Source organism: Bubalus bubalis, chromosome 4 (assembly GCF_019923935.1).
Source record: "Bubalus bubalis isolate 160015118507 breed Murrah chromosome 4, NDDB_SH_1, whole genome shotgun sequence".
Taxonomy (NCBI): Eukaryota; Metazoa; Chordata; class Mammalia; order Artiodactyla; family Bovidae; genus Bubalus; species Bubalus bubalis.
Genome location: NC_059160.1, coordinates 49,050,107 through 49,072,267, shown reverse-complemented (window position 1 = coordinate 49,072,267; position 22,161 = coordinate 49,050,107). Strand labels below are relative to the sequence as shown.

The window sequence follows — 22,161 nt, the reverse complement described above, 5'->3', positions numbered from 1 at the left end:
TAGCCACTGGCCCACTAGGAAGTCCCTACAAATTGTTTTAAGTTTGCTGTAACGTGGGAAACTATCAGAATCTGGGTTCAACCTAAGGTGCTGATGGGTGCGAACGGTGCTGGAGCCACGGAGGAAATGGAGTAAGAACCAGGACACCTGGCCTTGCGGAGTGGCGAGTAATTCGATCTGTAGCATCTCTAAGGCAATGGCACCCCACTGCAGTCTGGAAAATCCCATGGACGAAAGAGCCTGGTAGGCGGCACTCCATGGGGTCGCGAAGAGTCGGACAGGACTGAGCGACTTCACTTTCACTTTCATGCATTGGAGAAGGAAATGGCAACCCACTCCAGTGTTCTTGCCTGGAGAATCCCAGGGACGGGGGAGCCTGGTGGGCTGCCGTCTCAGGGGTCGCACAGAGTCGGACACGACTGAAGCGACTTAGCAGCAGTAGCAGTATCCCTTTCAGCGTTAACTTTCTCTAGGAAAGGCGGAGACAAATGACACCATTGCACGAGTGCCGCGACCCCGGCGCTCCGCGGCAGCCTCCACGCCTGCGCAGAACTCATAGCGCGCTCTCAGGTGGCGCCGTTGCGCGCCGAGTCATCGATGGTGAGTTCCCGAGCGGCCTGGACCCGTGTTGGCCGCCAGCGGTCTGCTCGCCGGTGGGCTCCAGGGGGCGCCCTCAAGAGAAGGGGCGGAGCGCGCCTGTTCCAGAGACCAGCTCGGCGGGGTCCTCGGTCGGTTACACCTCAGTATCTCCATAGCTACGGTAGTGGCCGCTGTAGGCGGGAGGTCCCCGGCCGCTCCGCAGTTACCGTCGCCGCCTCGGGGGTCCGGGCCGCTGAGTCCTCTCGCGGCCGCCATGAAGCTGCGGGTCCGGCTTCAGAAGCGGACCTGGCCGCTGGATATGCCAGAAGCGGAGCCGACTCTGGGGCAGCTGCGCGCCTACCTGAGCCAGGCCCTGCCTACCTGGGGGTACAGGTAGGCGCCGCGGAGAGGCGGGGTAGGGGGGAGGCGGTGGGGACGCGGCAGGGCGGGGAGGAGCGCCCAGTGGCGCGGGCCCGCGCCGGGCGGTCACGTGAGGCGGGGCGGCTAGCGGGCGGGGCCCGCACCCCGGGACTGTGATGCGCGCGGGCCAGGCCGCAAGCGGGAACGAGGGCTGCAGCTCGCGGGGTCCCGGCTCCCAGAGGTCATGGCCCGGCGTCCCGAGGGCTCCGAGCTCATCCAGGGTGAGCCTTCGCTTCCGTGTTTGCAGTAAACGAACCCAGGGATAGGCTAAGATGCAAAATTCTCGAGTCTTTTGAGATGTGAGCTGGGAAATTACGGGTTTGGCTTAGGTTAAACCTCTTCAGGCTCCCAGGGATTTAAGTTCACCATCTCCAGCTGTCGGAATATTTCAGTGAAAAAGTTTGTAAAGTGTTAGGAGTTAAATACCTGCTTCGTATCTCGTATGGAGATAAGAGGCCACCTGTAACCTGTACCGCTTTCAGACTACAGCCTGCAGTCCGCTTAAAAACTCCGTTAAGTGTTTACCTGCCGGGCGCCGCTATGGGCACTTTGACTTCCCCTCTGTAAAGTTTTGCAAAGTGCAGCATGTCGGTCTGTTTCAAATAATATTATTTTCCTGGGCAAGATGTTGCTTTTTTAAATTTTTTTAATGCAATCTATGGTAAACGTTGGCCTTATGATGACCCTGGAGAGCTTGCAGTTTGGGGACAGTGACGTTGAGAAATAATGGATCAAATTCTGTATTTATGGGGTTGCAGATGAGGCTGTCCTGGGTATCCTGGAGACCATAACCTGGGAGTAGAGGGACAAAAGTGAGGGTGGTCCTCTTCAAATACTGAGCTAGCGAATTTGGAATTGGTGCTGAGAAAAAATACAAGAGGTGTTCACTGGGGCTTTTTAGGTGAATTCTTCAAAAGAAAACCTGTTAACTGACTCCTTTCAGAAGACTTTTATAAACTTACATTTTATTTTTAGGAAATTCAGTAAAATGAGGTTTTATTATGAACTTCTCACCCTTTCATTTTTCAGTTTAGGACGTTACATTCGAAGTAAGCCTTTTTTCCCTCCAAATTAAAAACATAAATACAGAAAATGAGATGCCGACAGACTTCCTTTTAAGTGTTATAGTAATTGACACGTCTGTTGTTTTTTCTTTCTGGAGTTATTTCTCCACTGATCTCCAGTAGCATATTGGGCCCCTACTGACCTGGGGAGTTTCTCTTTCAGTATCCTATCATTTTGCCTTTTCATACTGTTCATGGGGTTCTCAAGGCAAGAATACTGAAGTGGTTTGCCATTCCCTTCTCCAGTGCACCACATTCTGTCAGATCTCTCCACCATGACCCGCCCGTCTTGGGTTGCCCCACAGGCATGGCTTAGTTTCATTGAGTTAGACAAGGAGAGTCCCTTGGACTGCAAGGAGATCCAACCAGTCCATTCTGAAGGAGATCAGCCCTGGGATTTCTTTGGAAGGAATGATGCTAAAGCTGAAACTCCAGTACTTTGCCTACCTCGTGCGAAGAGTTGACTCATTGGACAAGACTCTGATGCTGGGAGGGATTGGGGGCAAGAGGAGAAGGGGACGACAGAGGATGAGATGGCTGGATGGCATCACTGACTCGATGGACGTGAGTCTCAGTGAACTCCGGGAGTTGGTGATGGACAGGGAGGCCTGGCGTGCTGTGATTCATGGGGTCGCAAAGAGTCGGACACGACTGAGCGAATGATCTGATTTGATCTGATTGTTTTTTCTTGATGTTAAGCCTAAGTGTTTTGCATGCTGGTATCATTGCTGCTGCTGCTAAGTTGCTTCAGTCGTGTCCGACTCTGTGTGACTCCATAAACAGCAGCCCACCAGGCTCCCCTGTCCCTGGGATTCTCCAGGCAAGAACACTGGAGTGGGTTGCCATTTCTTCTCCAATGCATGAAAGTGAAAAGTGAAAGTGAAGTCGCTCAGTCATGTCCAACTCCTTGCAACCCCATGGACTGCAGCCTACCAGGCTCCTCTGTCCATGGGATTTTCCAGGCAAGAGTACTGGAGTGGGGTGCCATTGCCTTCTCCTGCTGGTATCATTACCCCACCACAAATTATCAAAATTAACTTCCCTTTTAAAAATAGCTTGTATATATGTATACATATTACTTTTTAATTAGGTGGGACAGTCTGGAAAGGATGTGAAACCCAATATGACTAGCTTTGTTTACTCAAGAGCCCAAGTTAGTTTCTCTTTTAAGTTTGTTTTTACAGTTGAGGCTGGTTAACCGGAAGGAATGTAAGCTTCAGCTTGCGAAAGTGAATTCATTCTTCTGACAGTACGTTCATTTTATAATAAATGGGCAATGTAAAAATGTGTCCCTAAGACTTTATTACTTTTAAAGTGTCCTTGCTGAGCAAGTGGATCTGAGATTGCCATAAAATAATTCTCAAAGGCCTGGAGTTTCTAGGATGGCATTTCCTGCTGAAGTTAATTTTTTACCCCCCACAGTGTCAGAAAACAGGATTGTTTTTTAACCATTCTCCTGGAAAACCATATGTTACTTTAAAAGTAGGTCTTTTACTAAAGGGGAGGGGAGGCCAACATTTTATTAAGTAGACAATTCTTTACCTTTTTTACGAATCAATATTTAAACGAATATTGTGCTAGATAATCATTTTAAAAAACCAACCTTATGCTGTGACAAATCATCCATAAACACAATTCATTTGAGGTGTTTTTTTTTTTTTCCTGCTAAAAATGGGATGTTGTTTTTCTGGGCAGTTGGCTGATTTTCAACATTTATCAAAACATTTGAAAGCAGAGGCATAGCTACTTATTTTCTCATAAGCAGGAGTTGTTTCGAAAGCTTCAATAATTTCTGTACCAAAGACACTTTAATTGGTAAGAAAATATGTATTTACACGTGAAAGAAAAACATAAATGAATTACTGGGAGCACTTTTGAAAACCAAGCATTGTAAAAATGAATAAACAGAGAGCAGTTTTCAAAGGACTTCATCCTTTGTTAACCTCTCAAAAAGTTAATGAAGTTAGCATTGCTGAGTATAAATGTCTTATAAAATGTTCTACAATGGTGTTGATTATTCCTCACCAGTGTGTAATGAAATGATTATTCTCTGAAGATCAGATAATCTGTGATGCAGAAAGGATGGGAGTTCATTACTTCAGCCTAATTTGAACTCTTAGCTTGCTTAGCACTGGGTCTTTGGATGTGTGTAGTCTTCCACATAGAAGGGACTTCCCTGGTGGCTCAGATTGTAAAGCGTCTGCCTGCAATGTGGGAGACCTGGGTTTGATCCCTGGGTCGGGAAGATCCCTGGAGAAGGAAATGGCAACCCACTCTGGTATTCGTACCTGGAAAATCCCATGAACGGAGGACCCTGGTAGGCTACAGTCCATGCGGTCGCAAAGAGTTGGACATGACGGAGCGAGTTCACTTTTTCCACATAAAAGACTAAGTAAGACCTCAGTGAGAAGGGTGAACCTGTTACTGGGTTAAGAGGGATGAATTTATACTTAGTCATCTATGTGCACTCATCTAACTTTTTGTGATTATGAATACTCATTAGGACATGGGTCTAGTATTTTGGAACCTTCATAAGCTAACTATTGTGGAAGGATATTGGATAGTTAGCCCTGATTTTAGCCTCATCTTGATCTTTTCATCTAATGTTTGTTGGTTACATCTGTTCCATAAATACTTTTTATTTGCCAAGTGCTGGAGTTGAAATTTTGAACTAGACAGATGAGGTCCTCAATCTCATGAAACTTAAATTCTAGTGGTATGGGTGTAGAAGAGAGATGATAAGCAAATAAATGATAATTTCCATTAGTGATGTTTCAATAAAAGTAAAGCACAAGAATGGAATAGAGTGATGGAGGTTGGGTAGAAGGCATCTCTCAAGAGGTGACATTTGGGTTGAGACCTGGGTGATGAGAAAGAGTCAGTCATTTGAAGAACTGGAAGAGCAGATGCACAGGCCCAGAGGCTGCAGTGAGGTTGATCTGTTTTAGAGGAAGGAGTGGAAAGCTCATGTAGATGGAGAACAGTGAGCGAGAGGATGAGGGGTAGGTCAGATATTGGGCTTTGGAGGCCATTTTAAGGCCAATTCCAAGGTCAAATAGAAGCCATTGGAGGGTTCTCAGCACAGGAATGATGTGATATAATATGTATTTTGAAAAGAATATATTTCATTGACTCTCAGTTGCCATCAGCCCTCAGATGCACATTCTTAAGTCACACTGTATGAAAAAATGCTGTCCATTAAGTTGTGATATGTCATCGATTTTAAGACGCATCCCTTTTCCAAAGATGACAAAGTATTAAAAAGTATGTATCTTAGAATTGATGAAAACATGGATTAATGATAGAGAATTACTGATCCTGTCCCTCAGGCTGGAATCTGTAACGTAGGCATTTAGCGAGAAGAACAAATAATTTTGATAGTTTTCCTAGACTTTGGCTTTCTTTTTATCTGTGTTTTGTTTTGTTTTCATTGGTGTTGCTGGGGCCATACCGTGTACTCTGCATATGTTTCAAATGTATTATACTGGGGCTGACGGCAGTAGGTAGCTCTTACTGTCCTTATTCATCTTTCTTGGCAGTTCCGATGCCCGGTTTGCAATTACATTGAACAACAAGGATGCCCTCACTGGAGATGAAGAGACCTTGGCTTCATATGGGATTGTTTCTGGGGACTTGCTATGTTTGATTCTTGAAGATGCCATTGCAGCACCTAACTTACCTTCATCCACAGTTTCAGAGCATTCCTCACTCCAGAATAATGACCAACCCTCTTTGGCCGCCAGCTCCAGTCAGTCCAGCATACAGGATGCACAACTGCATGCCTCGCTCCAGGAACAGGCAGCCCAGTCTGAAGTCTGGCATGACGGCAGTGCGGTGGGTATTAATATCGAAACAGGAAACAGAGTGGTTGATAAATCATACTGAATAGCTCAACTGAATTCTGTACCAGTCAGGATGATTACCATCAGTAGACTAAAGATTATATTCTTATAGAAATTTTTTTTAATTTTAATTAATCTTAATTTATTAAGTATAGTTGATTTACACATTCCTTATTTCATTGTATTTGGGAATTCATCTAGTACTGATTGAATCTTTAAAGAGAAACAGGGAGAGTATGGTATCAGGTGCCAATACTAGCTCTAAATTGCATTACAGTCACTTGTCCACTCACTTGTCAGTGACATGTGACAAATGATCTGTTTAGAGAGGTGGTGCTAAACAGTTTTCTCGTTTCCACACGCATGAAGAATATGATAAGTATTTATATCAGGGTGGCTCAGAGTGCCTGTGGTTCTCATGGAGTGGGTGTAAAGTTTGATAAGCTCACCAGAGGGTTTTGATATCTTCCTCCCATGTCATTATTGGCCTAGGGTAACCTTTAAAAACATTCTTCTCACATATATTCTCTCCCACACATCTGTCAGTAAGTAATAAATGGCCAAAAGTTAGGCATAAGAAGCAAAGAGCGTATATACAGACATACCTCAGTTTTACTGTGCTTTGCAGACACTGTGTTTTTTACAAACCGAAGGTCTGTGGAAACTGTCAAGCAAGTCTGTTGGTGTCATTTTTCCAACAGCATTTGCTCGCTTCTATCTCTGTCACATTTAGTAATTCTCACAATAGTTTAAACATTTTTGTCATTATATTTTTACACCTTTTAAATTATATTTTTGTCATTTTAAAAATATTTTGACATTTATATTTTTTTATGATTTGTGATCTGTGATCTTTGATGTTATTATTGCAAAAAGGTTATGACTCAGTGAAGACTCACATGATGGTTAGCATTTTTTAGCAATAAAGTGTTTTTTAATTAAGGGTGTCTGCATTGTTTAGACATAATGCTGCTGCTGCTGCTAAGTTGCTTAAGTCGTGTCCGTCTCTGTGCTACTGCATAGATGGCAGCCCATCAGGCTCCACTGTCCCTGGGATTCTCCAGGCAAGAACACTGGAGCAGGTTGCCATTTTCTTCTCCAATGCATGAATGTGAAAAGTGAAAGTGAAGTCGCTCAGTCGTGTCCCACTCTTAGCGACCCCATGGACTGCAGCTTACCAGGCTCCTCCGTTCATGGGATTTTCCAGGCAAGAGTACTGGAGTGGGGTGCCATTGCCTTCTCCGGACATAATGCTACTGCACACTTAATAAGTGCCATATAGTGTAACATGCCTCTTATATGCACTGGGGAACCAAAAAAGTTTGTGACCTACTTTATTGCAATATTTGCTTTCTTGCAATGGTCTGGAACCCAGCCTGCAACATTTCCAGGTATGCCTGTAATTCATAATTTCATCAGGTAAGTGGTTTTAATGAGTATTGTCTCCTTCCTCAAAGGAAGGAGCCTTTTAGGAGCTTTATTTTGGGTAGTGTGGATTGTCATTGTCCCCTGGGTTTTTAACAGGTGAATGTGGGTCTACTCTACAAGCCATCAGGGCTCAGATCCTCAAGGATTTTGAAAGAACAGCCACTTGGTCCCTTACATTCTTCCACTATTTCACTCATAAAATGTAACTTTACTTTCTTCTGCTCTTTTTCTAATGGAAATAAACTTAAAAAGAAGAAACATGGGCTTTGCATTAAGAGTTGAGCACATACCTAAGAAGTAGTCTTTCTGAGTAAAATTAATGTAGGTAACTCAGTCTGACTGAAGCAGTGTATTATGTCAAAAAGCTCCAAACTATGAGTCTGGAGATCTTAGATCATTTCAAATTTTTATTAGCTGGTAACCTTGGTTATATTATTTAATCTGAATCAAAATTATAGCAAGTATAAAAAGGTGTCTTGCCTCATCTGTCTTGGTTATTTTTGTTTGGGATAAATTAGAAAACACTGAAAAACATGAAATTGTAAGATATTGTCTTTCATCATTTGTTCAGCAAGCATTTATTGTACCTACTGTGTGCCAGGTACTGTTCTTGTGTTACAAAAGTGGGTGACATGTCTATTCCTTTCTAAGCTTCTTGTCATGGTAGGATATAGCCATGAAATCAGAAAATTGCAATACAGGGTGGTGAAGTGCGATAATCAAGGCCTTTGCAAGCTAGAAAGATAGTCTATTGTAATACTTGAGGAGGTGGGGGAATACCAGAATGGAGAGGGAGGGACTGCAGAACGTGAACTTGATACAGTCAGGGGTCAGGTGATGAAGGGCCTTGTACGCCAAGGGGTTTAGGAGTTTGGACTTTATTTTGTAGACCTGCATTTCTCAGCATGTCCTCTATGGAAAACTTGTCTCATGAGATTAAAAGTAAGTGTTATGGGGATGCTGAATGTCGAGGAAGGAGGATAGTGTTTCTTGGTTAAATGTTGGGCATGCTTTCTATTATTCCTGGACTTCTCAGAGCTTTATAATGCCAGAATGTATTTTGTGGATATGGAGGGTGAGGTTAGGCGGCTGTGACATGTAGCATTTTCCATACTCATTTGATTGTAGACCTCTTCTTTCCTAAGAATATTTAGGATCATGTTCCAAGGCACAATATAGGCCCAGTGGTGCTGTCTGCTTAGGGGAAGTACTGGCAAGTTTAAGTTGGGATATCAGACATAACTGGATTCTCAGTTGTCAGAAAACTCTGGCAGCAGTGGGTGGAGTGTCTTGGGAGACGAGAAAGTGGAGTCCAGGGATACCTGGGGAGGCTGTTGCTGGAGGTTAGGAGATAAATGAGTCTGAAGTACCACTGGGGTAGAAAGGGGCAGATTTTAGAGGGATTTAGGAGATAGATTCAGTGGAACTTGGATGACTACTTATGTTGAGGTGGGGCTTATAAGGTTGAGGGGGAAGTCTAGAATGATTTTCAGGTTTTTGGCATATCAACCAAAATTCAGTTCAGTTCAGTCGCTCAGTTGTGTCCGACTTTTTATGACCCCGTGAACTGCAGCACACCAGGCCTCCCTGTCCATCACCAATTCCTGGAGTTTACCCAAATTCATGCCCATTGAGTCAGTGATGCCATCCAACCATCTCATTCTCTGTCGTCCCCTTCTCCTCCTGCCCTCAATCTTTCCCAGCATCAGGGTCTTTTCAAATGAGTCATCTCTTCGCATCAGGTGGCCAAAGTACTGGAGTTTCAGCTTCAACATCAGTCCTTCCAATGAACACCCAGGACTGGTCTCCTTTAGGATGGACTGGTTGGATCTCCTTGCAGTCCAAGGAACTCTCAAGAGTCTTCTCCAACACCACAGTTCAAAAGCATCAATTCTTCGGCGCTCAGCTTTCTTTATAGTCCAGCTGTCACATCCATACATGGCTACTGGAAAAAAAACCATAGCCTTGACTAGATGGACCTTTGTTGGCAAAGTAATGTCTCTGGTTTTTAATATGCTGTCTAGGTTGGTCATAACTTTCCTTCCAAAATTAATGGAGATCAAAAAGAAACCCCATGGACAGAGGAACCTGGTGGGCTACAGTCCCTGAGATCACAAAGAGTCGGACACGACTGACTGAGCATGCACACAAGATACTCAGGAGGGAGGAGCAGATTGCAGGCTTATTCATGGTTTAGGAGCCCTCACAGAAAATGTGTACCATTTCTGAGCTCAGTAATGTGCTTTAGCTCTGAGCTCTAATCTCAGTTCACTTAGGATACAAAATATACTGTGAAAAAAAAGTCTGTTTAATTAATTCATTGTTTTTGTTACCCTTTTCAGTCGGGGCCTGGTCAGCATTTTGAAGCTGAGTCAGTTCCAGATGTTGTGGATGTGGAGGAGGGCACAGGTTTCTATCTCGCAGAGCCAATGCTCTGCAGCGAATCAGTAGAAGGGCAAGTGCCACATTCATTGGAGATCCTGTATCAGTCAGCTGACTGTTCGAACCCCTGCGATGCCCTGATAGTATCCATACATCTTCTCATGTTGGAGTCGGGTTACATACCTCAGGTGAGATTACTGCCGAAAACAAAAGTTTCCTGTTAGAAAAGGGGTCGTGTTCTAGATTTCTTTCTTAAATGCGTCTGGGTATTAATGTAAACTGTCAAAGACAATGCTGAGCATACCAGTAGGCAGTCAATGTTCCCTTCCTTCTTTCCTTTTTTCCTCCTTTATTTCCTTGTCAGCTTTTAGTTAGTATTGTGACATCTATGGTTTAAAAAAACCCAAAAGATTATATATGATAATATGTGGTCAGTGCATGTGGATTGTGTATGACTAGATAGATGGCTCACCGGGTTATGTTTCTATGTTAGTGTTCTGTGAATTGCCACTAACCTTAACACGATTCAGTTAGGAAGAGGGACTTTGTTCTTACGTTGCTGTCGCTCACATTCATTCAGTCCTTAGCCAGTCAGCACATACCAGCCAGCGCCAGGTGCAGTGCTTTGTCTCTGCTCCCAGCTTGCTCACTGTCCAAATGCAGGAGAAAGGCAAGTAACAGACTGGTACATTGGGTTGGCTAAATTGTAGGAGAAACATATATGTGTAGAGGATGCCATGCCAGAGATTCACAAAGGAGAACCTTTAGAAGTTTTTCAAACTTTAATGTGCATAAGAATACCTAAGGGATCTTATTAAATGCTGATTCTGATTGAATAAGTCTAGGGTGATAGTAGTGAGCATAAGCCTGAGGTAGTAGTGAGCATTCTCCACATAATAACAATGCTGCTGATCTGTGGGCCATGTTATGAGTAACAAGATGTAGAGTAATTCAGTGATTGGCGAACACGGGGACCATCCATGTGCTGAGTCAGGATTTAGAATATATAGATACTGGGACAGTCTTTATCCTCAAGGAGTCTGTAAGTGGGAAGAAAGAAACAAGTAAAAAGCAAATTATAATGTATTATGATAAATAATAGAAGCATTGCAATGGAAATATGAACAGAATGTTAGAGGGTCAGAGGGTGGATTTGTTTTGAAAAAGGCTTCACAAAAGAAGTGGCATTTGAGTGGGCTCTTGAATAATGATATGGCTCTGCTAGGCAGAGAAGTGAAATTTTGAAGTGAGAACTCAGTCTCTAACTCTGGTATTTTATCTATTTGGACCAAACTTTTGATGGTGGATAATGTAACATTTTTTTTTCTATCACAGTTTTATTAATGATTTGATAAACTTTATTAAAGGGACTGAATGGAATGCTTATTTGCAGACAGGTTAGGGGCCTCTCGTGCTTTTCATCTTCTTGAGAGTAGTGCCCTGTCCTTCACTGTCTGTTTCCCTCTATTTCATGTCGTTGCCCAGGGGACTGAAGCCAAAGCTGCGTCCATGCCGGAGAACTGGAGGTTGGGAGGCGTGTATCAGCTGCAGTACACGCACCCTCTCTGCGAGGCTGGCTCTGCTGTGCTCACCTGTGTGCCTTTGGGAAGCCTCATCGTCATAAATGGTAACTAGCTGGCAGAGTCATGCTTGTTAGTTTATGGGTCTTCACATGTTTCTCTCCAAACGCTTCACAGCCACTTCAGTGATTGGCTGTCACAATACAGCTAGGAATCTTTCTCAAATTTGTTTGATCCCCAGACCACTAATCACACGGGGGCCAAAAGGTTACAGAATACAGGGCTAATCATGCTATTATGTCACAGCCTGACTTGCAAGGTCACAGCTATCAAATAGTGAATGTGAGGTTGTAATTTTTGCTTCAGTTTCTTATAAAAACAGCTCAACAACACTTCAAAAATATATTAACCTTTATTTACTAGTCTTAAGATACTTAATATAGAGAATAGCTGCTAAATGTGTTAGTTTCTGCTGTTTTGTTCCTTTACTAATTCTTGACAAATCAGCTGCTTGTGGACTTAGTGGCAGACAGCCATTCCAGAAGCATTCCAGGCAGGCCTGGTTCTTTGAAAAGGAGCAGTGTGTCCTTAAATCTTTCCTTTACCCAAGACGTCCTGCTCAGTGCACATGTGCACGAGCACATCACTGGTTCTTTCACAGAATGAGATGAAGTGCGCCTTTGTGTACAGGATTAAAAAATGAACCTTCTGGTGATGTCAAGAATATTGGTTCTCTGGGTCTAGAGAGAGATGATACTGTGAAGGCTAGCAGAATTCTTTTAATAAACAAGGGAAGACTCATTGCCAAGGGTTAAATAAAAAATAAATGGAGTTTTTAGTGACCTCGTTACAAATAATGATTGTATTGTGTTTAACTGTCTTTTAACCTTGTTGCATATCTTTCAATTATTAATAAGCTGCTGTTGGTAGTACTTAACTGGGTTTCATATAAAGGTGTCTACTGTAGTTTTTAAAAATGGTGTTTTGCTTGACGTGATTGCAGGTTTGCACTTTGGACTTTGCTGTGAGGGAAGGAATTAAGCGGAGAGCAGTTTGTTTGTATAATGTGTCTGTATATTGGGGGCAAGGGAGTGAATGCAAGTCCATACGAAAAAGTGAAGCAGCTGATGAAATGACAGAACTTTTTCATCATCTTTCTTTTGCTATTTCAGCTACCCTAAAAATCAACAGTGAGGTTAGAAGTGTAAAAAGACTGCAGCTGCTGCCAGAATCTTTTATTTGCAAAGAGGAATCAGGTATTGTAACAATGATTTAGCTTTTGGGATAAAGGTTTAAGAGGTTCACGCAAAAAAAAAAAAAAAAGAAAGAAAAAACAAAACAAAACAACAGAAAGATAATGTTCAAAGACTTAAAATTTCTGGCTGAGCCTAAAGCAAATACAAGACAATGTTACAGAGTTTCAGTTTCTTTCCTGTTTCTCTTAGGGTCTTGGATGCTAAATTATAGTTATACACTGCCATTATGCCGTATAAATATATAAGTGGACCACCAAATTATATTTAGCATCATTATGGAATGATGCTATTATGTAATGCATTACACAGGATTGATGCTTCATAATTTCTGAACTAAATCTTTGAATTTTTCTAGCCTTGCATTTAACCAGTATGGAGAGGAACTGTGTTTTGTGGAAGCCATACAATACAACTTCATTATGGAAGATCATTAAAAGGAAAAACTGTACTCAAAACGTTTGCTTAAACTTACATAAATTTGGTTACTGTTTTATACAGAGTGGAACTTCAAAAATTTTTATTCTAGGTGTGATTTTGCTTGTATTCTATAATACTAATAGATGCAAAGAAGATAGTTTTTCTTTTTTCAGTTAAACCTCAAGTGTAACTGACATGTAGGCAGTTGAAAGAGAAGAGATGAGGTGGTAAGGGAATTAACATCTTTTGGAGTACTTGTTTTTTGCTGGACATGTGCCTTTATGGATGTATTTTTCATTTTGTCCTCATAGTCAATTCAGGCGGGTTTTAAAAGCGGGGGTGGGGGTGGGGACTGGTGTGATACAGCAGGGAAATGGCATTTACAGCAGTGTCTTTTGGATAGGCTGCTTAGATCTAGATCTTTGCTCTGAAGGCCTTGAGACTTAATTTTGTCAGTTCCCAGGGGAGATCAGACTCTGAGAGACTAACTTATATGAACTGAAGTTGATGAGGAAAGGGAGACCTCAGAATATGTATTTTTAATGGTCTGTGAACAATTAATGTCATACCAGGCCAGTGTTGCTCAACCATTTTTTCATTATCAATCCCCTAAGGAGGCTTTGTACACAATCCCCCACCCCAACTCCCAAATCATTCTCCCTGATGAAATTTTAATTTCATAGATATACTATATGTTTGTTTGTATACTATGGCCCTTTTGAGGGTCACAAACCAATGTAATAGCTAGGATTTTTGCTTGGTTGGAGGCAGTATTGTTTCTTTTGAGAATGCATGGACTAGACTGATGAATCTGTACAGATGGTCTTACCATTAAGACCAGAAAAACTTGAGAGTCCTTGGCTACAACACTGTATATTCATCTCTGTACTATGGAGGTCCTTACTGTGGGGAGTAGAAATACTCTACATTACAGCAGTAGAGACTTTTATGCCCATTTTCTAGATCAGGAAACAGGTCTAGAGGAGGTTAAATTACTTCAAGGACACAGAGTTAATAAATAGTAGAATTTAGGATTGGAGTAGATTTGGCTCCTGAGCCTATTTTTTAAGAACAGTGTTTATAGGAATGTCGCTCAGATGATTTGATTTATGTTAAGTAAGGAATAAAGAAGTGAAAAAGGAGGAAGAAAGTTAATACCGTTAGATTACAAGTTTATGTGAATGCGTGTTAAATCACTTCAGTTGCGTCCGACTCTTTGTCGGACTGTAGCCCACCGGGCTTCTTTGTCCATGGCATTTTTCAGGCAAGAACACTGGAGCGGGTTGCCGTTTTCCTCCTCCAGGGGCTCTTCCTGACCCCGGTATTGAGCTATTGTCCCCTGCGTCTCCTGCACTCCAGGAGGGTTCTTTATCCCTGAGCCATCAGGGAGCCACCAGTTTACGGATTATATTAATTTAGTATTTTCAGTATGTACTTTGTATTTTGGGTAGGAGTATGCTGCTCATTTGACAAGTCATTTAAATCATTTTTACTGTGGCTTATAGTACCTAGTATATGCTCTGTACTATTTTTTATCCTTTTATTTATAAAGTCCTAATCACTTCTTTAGTAGGTCCATTAAAGAAAGATTTTGTTTGAAGAGAATTCAGCCTTCAGAGTTACACAGTGTATACTTCCTCGTCTACTGGAGACTTTAGTTCATTTCTCTTTAGGAATTATTTGTGAAAACGTACTTAGCACTTTGATTTGGTTTGGCAGAAGTAGAGGACACCATTTCAAGTTTTTCCATTTGCTATTGTGTTTTGACTTTTCATTTAAAAAATATTCTAGGGGAAAATGTAGCCATGATATACAAAGATCTTCAGAAACTCTCTCGCCTCTTCAAAGACCAGCTGGTGTATCCTCTTCTGGCTTTTACCCGGCAAGGTGAGAAATGATAAGTTATCACAGGCTGAAGGGCTGGAAGGGATCGGAGGTTCACATGTGTTCAAGGATGACATGTGACTCTTCCCTCTTTTCTGCTCCTAGTGAAATTCTGCTCTTTTAAGCTTAAATGCTAATTCCTTAATTGCTATTCACGTCCTCTTTGTATCTTCACTGCATTTTATATGTATCTTTATTATAGCCCTTTTTCTACTGTATCATAATTTTTCACATGATTTCTTTTTACCTAAGGTTATGAATTACCCTGAAAGCAGGGAAATATGTCTTACTCACTTTTGTATTCTCATGGCCTAGCACAGGGCCTGGCCCATAATTGGTGTTCGATAAATACATATATAAATAATCTATGGCCTGTAAATTAGGTCTACTTTTTAAAAAGCTATTTATTAGGACTCTGTGCCTAGGGACTTTGGATATTTGACATGTATTCTTACTTACTGCTAACAACTTTGAAGTGGATTTTATTCTCATTTTATAGGTGATGAAACTGTAATTCAGCAAGGTTTATAATTCAGTCAAAATCTTTGTATTAATAAGCTTTCTTTTTGTGTTTTATCAGTAGTAAAAAATATTTTAAAATCTTAGTGACTTAAATTGAACATTTATTTCTCACTCAGGTACATGTTGTGTGTGGGTTACGTTTAGCTGAAAAAGTGGTGAGAGGTCCTTATCTAGGACTTGCTCTTTCGTAGCACAGGGGAAAGAGGACCCGTGACCATGTGTTGGTTCTTAAAGCTTTAATTCAGAAATAGTGTGCCGCTTGCACTCTCATTTCAGTGGACAAAACAAGTGATAGTGGGATGGGGAAACACAGGGTAGAAAATAATATGTGGAGTCATAATCTACCACAGTCTTTGGCTGATAAATAATTTCAGGTTTTTAGAGATAGATTTGTGACTTTTATCTGCTGTCTGTATGTAGAAAAATAGTATTTTAGGTCTCAAGTGGCATGGTGCCAAGGCTGTTACAACCATAGTTTTCTTCTTTGGTTGATGGTGAGGGAAAAGAATAATGTGAATTTTAAAACCTTGCATTGGATTTTGGTTATCTTTGCTAGTGGAGAATAGTATCCCTATATGCAAAGTAGCTAATAATCAAAAAATAATTGTCACTTGACTTTGGAATATATTATTCTTTTCCTTTCTTGGTTTTGCTTCTGAATTTGTCTCCCTCCTTTCTTTTTCAGCCTGCTAGATATCAAATAATAGTAATCTAACACTCAAGTGCTTATTGCTTGCCAGATATTGTTCTGAGCACTCTATATGTATTTACACATTTAATTCTCAACTCAGTGAGGGAGGTATAGTATTAACCCATTTTACAGATGAGAAATTGAGTTGGAGCTTAAATAACTTGTCCAAAGGCACACAGTAAGTGGTAGCATTGGGAACCAATTGTAAAAGCCAATGAATTATCCATTTTCTGTAGTTGAGTAGAGAATTTTTTGTTGTACTGAATATATCTTGAAACAAAGGAGGCCATTGACTAGTATTTAAAAATTATCATAGTTATTCATTTGATCTGTATTACAAAGTAATTTGTCTCTCTAGTAAAATATAAAGAGAATAAGGGGCTTAGAGTTAGTAGTAGTAATATAGTCAACCGGGGGATAAAAGTTTGTTATAGATGACTTATGCCTGGATAACTGGAGAATACCATCTAATTTATAATCTCTCTACAAAGTTGGCCACTTTGGTTGATGTGAGGAAAACTGGATGTTCTTTACTCAGTGAGATCTATTCTCTTTTTCCTTCTAGCACTGAACCTACCAGATGTATTCGGGTTGGTAGTCCTCCCGTTGGAGCTGAAACTGCGGATCTTCCGACTTTTGGACGTTCGTTCTGTCCTGTCTCTGTCTGCAGTTTGTCGTGACCTCTGTATTACTTCAAATGATCAACTTCTGTGGAGGTGTTTGTATCTGCGGGATTTTCGAGGTGATTTCCATGATGGCTTGCTAACAAGAAAAGTGTTCTTTGTTACTGAGGGCTTAATTACTCAGCTGGCCAGAAGTTTTAAGTTGTGGGCTTTTTTAAAAGAGTAGGAAATAGTCATAGCATAGCCTTATTATAAAGAGATTCTAAGCCTCATTACCTCTGCCTGTGCCACAAAGCTCTCCCCATTCATGTTTGTGTTCTCTGCAAGAATAAACAGTCCTTTAGACCAAGTAGATTCTTTTAGTATAGAAAATTGAGGTAAGACAAGTTTAATGCTGGATGAATGAAATGTTTTAAAATCCTTATGTTTTCTTTTTTCTTTGTAGATGGTAGTATCAGAGGTCGAGACACAGATTGGAAAGAAGTAGGTATTTGTAAATACCAAGGCTGATGTCTGTAGCATGGAAATAATGAGTGAATTAATATGTTAAGGGCGTATTTTCAACTTTTATTATAATATAATACAATCTGTTTCGAGTCTATTGCTAATTTTTAGTAAATGAAAATGTTTTCAACTTTTACCTTAGACTTTGTCCTTCAGTTCAGTTTAGTTCAGTCACTTAGTCGTGTCCTACTCTTTGCGACCCCATGAATCGCAGCACACCAGGCCTCCCTGTCCATCACCAACTCCTGGAGTCCACCCAAACCCATGTCCATTGAGTCAGTGATGCCCTCCAACCATCTCATCCTCTGTCGTCTCCTTCTCCTCCTGCCCTCAATCTTTCCCAGCATCAGGGTCTTTTCAAATGAGTCAGATCTTTGCATCAGGTGGCCGAAGTATTGGAGTTTCAGCTTCAACATCAGTCCATCCAATGAACACCCAGGGCTGATCTCCTTTAGAATGGACTGGTTGGATCTCCTTGCAGTCCACGGGACTCTGAAGAGTCTTCTCCATCACCATAGTTCAAAAGCATCAATTCTTCGGCACTCAGCTTTCTTTATAGTCCAACTCTCACATCCATACATGACCACTGGAAAAACCATAGCCTTGACTAGACGGACCTTTTTTGACAAAGTAATGTCTCTGCTTTTTAATATGCGGTCTAGGTTGGTCATAACTTTCCTTCCAAGGAGTAAGTGTCTTTTAATTTCATGGCTGCAATCACCATCTGCAGTAATTTTGGAGCCCAGAAAAATAAAGTCAGCCACTGTTTCCACTGTTTTCCTTAGTAATTACACAGGAGAAAATCTTAGCATGATGATTATTTTCACCTTTACTTAATATAGGCTCCTGTTTGTAGTCAAACAAAACAAAACAAAACTGAGTTGTTTTTGTGCTGGGGTAGTCTTCGCACCCCACTCCAGTACTCTTGCCTGGAAAATCCCATGGACGGAGGAGCCTGGTAGGCTGCAGTCCATGGGGTCGCTGAGGATTGGACATGACTGAGCGACTTCACTTTCACTTTTCACTTTCATGCACTGGAGAAGGAAATGGCAACCCACTCCAGTGTTCTTGCCTGGAGAATCCCAGGGACAGGGGGGTCTGGTGGGCTGCCATCTATGGGGTCACACAGAGTCGGATACGACTGAAGTGACTTAGCAGCAGCAGCAGTCTTCAGCTGTTTGGCTAGTTAGAATAGTAAGTTATGAAAAAAATAAGTTATATTGTTTTATTTGCAGATAGGAATATGTTCCACCCTCCGAAATAGTCATCTATTTTGTTATTTAAATTGCGGTCTATTAGGGACATAATTTAGGTGAGAAAGGGAACTTAAGTACTGACCGCCCCCACCCTTCCCTGCCAATACCGTAACTTTTTATACTCTATGGCATGATATTTTCAACAATTAAAATTTTCCATTTTCAGCAAAGGCTGATGTGAAATTCATATCAGCTTGAGAGTGCTAGATTGCAGTCCTGAGAGTCCATGTCACTCATTTATCCCTTCTCTGGATGTGTTGTTACTCCAGATTGGCACAATGGCTGAGTTGCAGTGTGGTTAAAGACAAGAGTTCCTTTGGCATTGTGTTCACAGCTACTACCTTATTCTTGCAGGTAGAAACTGGTAAAAGTTCCCTTCAGTGCACTAGCTTCTTTGTCTGCCTCCGTACTGTGGGAAAAGAAAAGTATATATACATGTGTACAATGAAAGGCAACTGGAACTTTGGGGAAGTGTCCACCTCACTCATTATGTCTTGTTCTTATCTGTCTGCAGCTGTACAAGAAGAGGTACAAACAAAGGAAAGAAGCCCAGAGAGGGCGGCATGTGATGTTCTTGCCGTCATCACCCCACCCCATTCCATTCTACCCCAGCCCCTTGCACCCCAGACCTTTTCCTCCCAGTTCTCTCCTCCCTCCAGGAATTATCGGTGGTGAATATGATCAAAGACTAACCCTTCCCTATGTTGGGGACCCAATCAATTCACTCATCCCTGGGCCTGGGGAAACACCCAGCCAGTTCCCCCCACTCAGACCACGTTTTGACCCAGTGGGCCCACTTCCAGGTCCTAACCCCATCTTGCCAGGGCGAGGTGGCCCCAGTGACAGATTTCCCCTAAGACCCAGCAGGGGTTGGCCAACTGACAGCCGGCTACCATTCATGTGACTGATTTGTTACCTCACTCTGGAGCTTGTTTTGGTTTTGTTTCTTTAAAACTACAGATGTCATTTTGCTGGGGTGCTACCTCTATTGTTTTCTGATTGCGATGGTGGGACATGGACTCACAGAAACCTTTTATAGACATATTAAGGTTGGTGCAAACATAATTGCGGTTTCGGACCATGAATTTTAAATCATAACTAGGCTCAAACACGTCTTTATTAATCAAAATAGGACCATTACAATCAACAAATTTTTGCAAATGAGAAGTCCTGTAGCATAAAAATCCATGCTTTGGGATTCGGTGAACTCTTGGAAACCATTTTCTGCCTCCTGCTGATTGTGGAAGCATTTCCCTTGCAGAAAGTTGTTCAGATCCTTGAAGAAGTGGTGGTTGACAAGAGGTCAGGTGAATGTGGCAGATGAGGCAAAACTTTCATAACCCAATTCCTTCAACTTTTGAAGTGTTGGTTGTGCTACATGTGGTCAGGTGTCGTCATAGAGAATTGGGCCCATGCTTGACCAGTACCAGCTGCAGGCATTGCAGTTCTCAGGGCATCTCATCGGCTTGCTAAGCATACATCTCAGATGTAATGGTTTCGTCAGGATTCAGAAATTTGGTGGTGGATCAGATGGGCAGCAGACCACCTAACAGTGACTATGAGCATTTTTTTGGTGCAGGTTTGGCTTTGAGAAGTGCTTTGGAGCTTCTTCTCAGCCCAACCACTAAACTAGTTGTCGCCAGTTGTATAAAACCCACTATTCATCACATCACAATCTGATCAAGAAATGGTTTGTTGTTGCTACAATAAGAAGATGACACTGCAAAATGACGATGTTGTTGATTTTTGGTCAGCTCATGAGGCACCCACTTATGGAGCTTTTTCACCTTTCCAATTTGCTTCAAATGCTGAATGACCATAGAATGGTTGACGTTGAGTTCTTCAGCAACTCCTCCTGTAGTTGTAAGAGGATTAGCTTCGATGATCATCTCAATTGGTTGTCGTCACCTTCCCAGGGCTGGCCACTGTGCTCCTCATCCTCAAAGCTCTCGTGTCCTTTGCAAAACTTCTTGAACCACCACTTGCACTGTTAGCAGTTCCTGGGCCAAATGTGTTGTCGATGTTGCAAGTCGTTCTTGCTGCCTGATGACCCATTTTCGACCCATCTTGAATAAGAAAATCACTCAAATTAGCTTTTCGTCTAACATCATTTCCCTATTCTAAAATATAAAGTAAGTCATTAGCAAAAAAATATAAAGTGAGAAATGCACATTAAAATGATGTACAACATAACCACATTTATTTAAGAATATTCCAATATCAAACAGCAATGTTTAACAATGCAAAACTGTAATTACTTTTGCACCAACCTAGTTGTTAAAGCTCCAGGAGTGGTATGGCTCACAGGTTACTTGCTTGACAGGGTTGGCCTTGGGAATATGGTTCCTGACATCCCCTCTCTCAGTTACTGTCTAGAATGCAGGTTACACATTGATAATGTTCCATACCCGAATAAAATATTAAGTAAATTACATGGCAGTCTTGACTTTTATTACAGAAAGATATGTAATATTAAAATATTACTTGGACATTTGAAAATGATCAGAGAAGCTATTCATTGTCATCAGATTGCTGCAGGGGATTATTTTTATTTTGTAGTGGCACCCTTTCTTCACGTGAAATTATTTGCAAAAGCCTGATTTATGGAATGAACACAAGCAGAGCCAGTTTGGTTGAACTGGATGTGAGGTGAATGGACCCCCGCCAGCTCAGCCCCTCCCTCCTCTCTCTGCAGCTGCTCCTCAGGCTCTGTGCCGGAACTTCTGGGCTCCAAAACAGTGCTTTTTGGCCACCATTGGGTTGTTAGGGACTCCTGTTTCTGGCTGCTTCTGGAGTGGAGCTTGGGTTCTTTTTCCTTGGGTTTTGAATCCTTGGAGCCTAACCTGTAAGTAGACGACGTCTTCCAACAACAAAGTACAGTGCTTTGAGTGCTGCTCAGGTACTTGTTCTGCAAAGAAAGCCTCGTCATTTGTAGAATATTTTGCTTTTGAGACTTAAAGTACACAAAATTCAAGTTTATTTTGCCTACAACAAGAAAAAGGTCAAACACAAACATCTCAGCATACAACCAACCATAGAAACATGCTACAGTGACAGAGTAAAGTCCGAATCACAGAACAGGAGTAAAACACTGTTAGTGTCTGCAGAAAATAGGAATATTGCCAATGTCTTCCTGTTTTTTTAAAAATCGGTTTTGCATATAAGGAAATGGCTTGGAATGTTGTGTGATGCAAGAATGTTAGAGTCCTACATACATGTGAATTTTTGTTTTTTTTGGGCTACACATGTGTATTGTCTTTTTTCCCCCATCACAGTGAAGAAAGTTCAGCCAATAATATTTTCCAGAGGCCATGTCACCTTTAGTGGCTTAATGTACAGGTAAAGGATTAGGGGTGTTGACATTTTCTTTTCCCTGTGGAATCTTGTAATATCTGAGCTATAGATTAGCTTTTAACAAAGTGTCCACCAGAGGCCGTATGGCTTTAATTGGGTCTAGGTTGAAAGTCACCCTGAAACTTTGATGGGTCCAAAACTGGTTCTCCAGCACACCTCTTCATGGCCTTATAATGTTAGGATGCGCTCTGTGTGGTGTGTGTGTGCATTGTTTGGATGCGCTGTGTGGCGTGTGTGTGTGTGTATGTGTGTGTAGTGGGGATGGAAGGACATAGTGATAACCAGAAGCACCATGTACTATAAAACAGGAATTTTCAGAATGCAGTCCTTTCTGAGTGGTCTCGGAGAGGTTCGTGAGCGGTGCTGGTGTCCCAAGGAAACAGATGCTACTTCCCAAGCTTAGCTCAGACTTACTGGCC

General features: G+C 41.8%; 1 protein-coding gene across 2 annotated transcripts; it reads left to right on the top strand.

Annotated features, from left to right (window-relative positions):
• Positions 1–617: 617 nt before the first annotated feature.
• FBXO7 (F-box protein 7) lies at positions 618–20,820 on the top strand. Of its 2 annotated transcripts, none has more exons than XM_006069556.4 (9): positions 618–972; positions 5,603–5,897; positions 9,676–9,903; positions 11,201–11,342; positions 12,408–12,491; positions 14,700–14,795; positions 16,571–16,747; positions 17,074–17,111; positions 18,903–20,820. In XM_006069556.4, the coding sequence occupies exons 1-9, from the start codon at positions 854–856 to the stop codon at positions 19,290–19,292; spliced, it is 1,569 nt and encodes a 522-aa protein (XP_006069618.2). In that variant the 5' UTR covers positions 618–853; the 3' UTR covers positions 19,293–20,820. The 2 variants fall into 2 exon arrangements, with proteins under 2 accessions (XP_006069618.2, XP_006069617.2); XM_006069555.4 differs by lacking the exon at positions 618–972 and adding an exon at positions 1,070–1,220 and having other exon boundaries at positions 5,755–5,897.
• The last annotated feature ends 1,341 nt before the right edge of the window (positions 20,821–22,161 follow it).